The sequence below is a fragment of the Sinocyclocheilus anshuiensis genome, unplaced genomic scaffold (assembly GCF_001515605.1).
Source record: "Sinocyclocheilus anshuiensis isolate Anshui unplaced genomic scaffold, SAMN03320099.WGS_v1.1 scaffold1250, whole genome shotgun sequence".
In the NCBI taxonomy this organism is placed as follows: domain Eukaryota; kingdom Metazoa; phylum Chordata; class Actinopteri; order Cypriniformes; family Cyprinidae; genus Sinocyclocheilus; species Sinocyclocheilus anshuiensis.
In genome coordinates this window covers 151,837-156,353 of record NW_015555797.1, presented here as the reverse complement: position 1 = coordinate 156,353, position 4,517 = coordinate 151,837, and the positions used below count along the sequence as shown (strand labels likewise).

At 41.0% G+C, this 4,517-nt stretch overlaps 1 protein-coding gene across 1 annotated transcript in view; it reads right to left on the bottom strand.

Annotated features, from left to right (window-relative positions):
* Window positions 1–213: 213 nt before the first annotated feature.
* Window positions 214–4,517, bottom strand: part of nek3 (NIMA related kinase 3) — a 14,165-nt gene continuing 9,861 nt past the window's right edge. The window contains exons 12-13 of the mRNA XM_016469041.1: window positions 561–642; window positions 214–469 (exon numbers count right to left, since the gene is read on the bottom strand). Coding sequence (XP_016324527.1) covers window positions 403–469; window positions 561–642 — 149 coding nt within the window. The 3' untranslated portion in view covers window positions 214–402. The remainder of the gene's footprint in view (window positions 470–560; window positions 643–4,517) is intronic.

Here is a 4,517-nt window from a genome sequence, read left to right as displayed (position 1 = left end):
TTTACTGTCTTGGGAGCAAAAGAAAAAAGAAAAACTGGCATTTAACATCCTCCATTCATTTTTGAGACTTTTTTTCTAACGATATCCCCAGTTGATCACTAACAAGGAGAATCATGATTAATTGTTTTCACTTCTTCTGAAGTGAAATATGACCCAGGCAAATTCCTGACAGGTGAGAATCATATGCTTTTCTTTATGTTTTGTTTATTTAGTCACTAAACTTTTCCAACTTAAGACATAAAATGCTACTTTTTTATTATTATGAAAACAACACTCTGTGACATCATTAGTGATATTAGTATCACTTTACTGTTATATTTTCATAATTTATGATGAGAAATATTAAAAAAACTCATAAAATACAAAGGTATGTACAAGTACAATATATACAATAACTAGTTTCTAGTGCTCATCCACCATTTTCTCTAGTTCATTTATCCAGTCGTATGGACACTCCTCTTCAAAATCCCTGCAGTCAGGAGAGTAATGTGAGTTTTACAGTAAACAATGGGCTGGGTGGAGATATAAGTACTAACAGAGGGAAAACAAGAGAAACTCACGTGTCTTCATCATCCGAGCGCGGCTCCAGTCTACTGTAGTCTGTGATCGTCTCCTCTGGGCCGTCCACTTTGTCTCCATGCTCTGGGGTCAAAGAGCATGATGACAAAATAATCAGAATATGCACAAGCACCACATGTGTTAGACATTTATTTTAAAGAAGACAGCATTACAGCTCATTACCAGCTAACATTTAAACATACAGATAGATAAATATATAAAGAAACAGAAATAGATGTCTAAAAAAATGAATGTTGCTTGCTTTGATATTTTGTATCTATTGCAGTGACATGTGGCTTAAATGTCTTTACTCCACATTGCTCTGCTGTGGTTGTTATCAGTGTTGTAGCGTGTGAACCAATCAGAGACACAATTATTTGTTATATTCAACAAATAATCCCTAACACCCCTCTCCCAACCAACAAGCTAAATATAGCCTCTTTCACACAGAGATTCTGGAATATACACGGATAATGTGTCCTGTGATTTGTCATGGGATCGTTTGATTTTGGTTCATTCACACTGCCAGTGATTTTCCGGAATCTGTGTGTGCATTCACACACATCCCGTAAAGACATGTGACATTACGATGTGACATGTAATTTGACACGTACCATTCCACTAAGCTGGCGAATGATCTCAGCTTCAGCGCGGATAGTGAGGAGCTCCCTGATCTCTGCTTCATTACAGTTTGCACATATTTTTTTGTCGTGAACGTTGATCTGCCTTAAAAACACCCAGTAAAAGAGTCGCATGATAATGTGCGTCATCACTACGACACACCCTTTACTGCATTCGTCCTGGCTTTTGTTCACACAGGGCTCATTCCGGGAACATTCCGGCAATGTTACTAGGTCCCCATTCCAGGACCATTCCTGGGAACAAACCAGGGACGTGTTAGCGTTCACACAGAAGGCACTCCGGCAATTTTCCGGAATTAACGCACAGTGTGAAAGGGGCTTATGAGAGTCTATGGACCCTTCCCCTGAAATGCAACTAACACCTCAAAAAGGCAGAACAGGCCTCTGGTTCCATTGCAACCAAAGACAAATCATCTGATCACACTGGTTTTATTGCTCAAAGGAATGCATGTAAAGCAACTCTCACTCATTTTCCTCATAGGAAAAACACATAATGCCCATAGAGGTCGTGGCCTAATGGTTAGAGAGTCGGACTTGTAACCCGAAGGTTGGTCCGGCAGGGATTGTTGGTGGGGGCAGTGAATAACCAGCATTCTCTTCCACCCTCACTAGGGCCTTTCGCACCACGGGAAACTTTTCATAGTACCAGAACTAACTGTGGAACTACACACTTTTTGGTGTTTTCGCACCGCCGGAACTGGGTGCGATTTTAAATGTAGCACTGCCAGTTGTCATTGGAGATTCTTAGTCCTCCTTTCCGTTCTTTCAATCGCTTTACGTATACGTCGACTTTCCATGTCCATTATTTGTGAAACCCGCTAGACACAACAAAAACACAGCTCCGTTCACAGCGTCCTCCATCCTCCTGTTGTTAATGTTGTTCTTCTTTGTTTCTGTTGTTGAACGCCGCGCACAAATGATGTTGCTGTTGACCGGCTTACGTCACTTCTTAGTACACACTCTCGGTGCGAATGCAACCCTTTAAATGGTACTGGGAAATAGTTCACGCAAAATTGTCCCAGCACTTGAGTACTGTACATTTAGCTCTGGAACTAAATCGGTGCGAAAGGCCCTAATACCACGACTGAGGTGAGACCCTTGAGCAAGGCGCCGAACCTCCAACTGCTGCCCGGACGCAACAGCAATATGGCTGCCCTCTGCTCCGTGTGTGTGTTCACGGTGTGTGTTCTCACTACTGTGTGTGTGCACTTGGATGGGTTAAATGCAGAGCACAAATTCAGAGTATGGGTCACCATACTTGGCCACACGTCACTTCATTTTCACTTTCACTTTAGAAATGGACTCTTCTCTAATTAATTTGCAGACAAACCTTTCTTTGAATGAACACACATATCCTGAGGTCATTGTGTATATTATTACTGTTCTTGTATATTGTCTTTTGTATTGTATACTGTTTTAGGCATGCTTATGGACCTCACCTATAGCATGCTTGGTATCTACGAATTTGTATTTTCATGATCTAAATGAGAGGGTATACTATATGTTGAAACCTATGCAACATATTAGTGTTCTAAGAATCTTAAATAGTTTTGCATCAACACCCAATCCTGTTACATATGCAAAACACCATGATCGAAGACAAAGAGTCGTAAACTTTCCCTCCAAATGTTCAAGACACCATTGGCTCTTTGATCCCGCAGAGGTGAGACCTTCATAGCTCATAATTGTGAACTAATTCAATCACTTCCTAATTATTAACATTTTTAAATAAATTATTTTTTATTATTATTTTATGTTTTTGTTTGTGTTAATGTAGTACTACCTATGACTTCCTGCATAGTTACTTGTTAGCAACGGACCATTATTCTAAAGTGTTACCCATCAAACTTATAAGGCCTCACATCAGTGACCTGCCTAGCTTTTGGTTTTTGGCTTTTGTCTCTGCTCTCATCACCTTCCTGGGTCCGGCACAGCCACGCCTGGCAGGCCTCAACTACAGCCATGCCTTCACTTTCCATCTGGGAGAAAACTCTCCTAACCACCACTGAGTCAGAGTAACATCTTTGGACTTCATCACCCTTCAAACCCGGAAGAACGTGATCGCAACTCCAACACCTCCAAACCTTTAAACCATCAAGATTTTCAAGAGACTGCATCCGGACGCTCGTTCAACGGCCAAGGCAATGCAAGTATCGTACATTTAACTAAACGAAACAGAGGTTTAGAATAAGCTGTAGACCCTGTTCTAAAATGTCGCTGATGGTTTCACTCAGGTGGTTAACAGACTCATTTTCCATAACTGCATTCTCTGGTTTCTCTAACCCAGGGGTGTCCAAACTTTTCCTAAAGGGGGCCGGATTCGACGATGTGGAAACACTGGGGGGTCGGATGCTTTCACCTATATATATATATATATATATTCAAAATGTTGGTGATTTGTGGATTGAAAAGTATTCTTACTGCATTGTTGTCGCACAATGTTTCTCCTATTTTCCGCGATAGTGTTGCTGAGAATGTCAGCGCTGTTTCATCTGCCTTTGACATCTGTGGTTTGTATGGAAACCTCTGCTCCAAACTCAAACGCTTCTCACAGCGCTGTTTAGCGGTCTCGTGATCGAGATCTGTCAGCGAGTAAACACATTTGTTCTGAGCTCGTGCTGCGCTGTCTTTAGGCAGAGCTAAAAACGGTCCGTGCAGCGCGGTTCAAACGAGTCGCGCTCTTCCGCTTTTGACGCGTTTAGGAATTCGCGTGCGCTAAAGAAATGAGAGCGCATATGAGTTATCAAATTGATATCACTCGCGTTTTACTGCTACATCTGGTCTAAAATGTAGTGCTGCCATCTTGTGTTGACATTTTGAAACTGCATAGGCCTATTTTGTAAATTATGCTTGGCGGGCCATATATAATATAGACTAGGCTATTTAAGACAGCTGCGGGCCTCTTAAAATTCATCCACGGGCCGCATTTGGCCCGCGGGCCGTAGTTTGGACACCCCTGCAACCATTTAATTCATCCATTTAAACTCCGCCCATGTATGAGTGATTGTATGTTTGTTTGCTTAGATTATTTATGTGTTAGTGTTTAGATAATAAAACTTTTGTGCACAAATTAAATGAGTTTCTGGTTCTGTCACCGCTTGTGACTAGTGTCCCTTTTACGATCCTATTTATAGCTACATGCTCTAGTGCATTAGTACTGTAAGAAAGTTATTTTCTGTGGCCACGAAAATATCCTTTCTTAGATATGATATGAAATTATACTGAATGTTCGCTGGACGAACAGATTAGTTGATTGTAATATTAATTCTGCTACAGTTACTACTGGCAGCTGAGGTAAATAATTGTAATTAATTATAA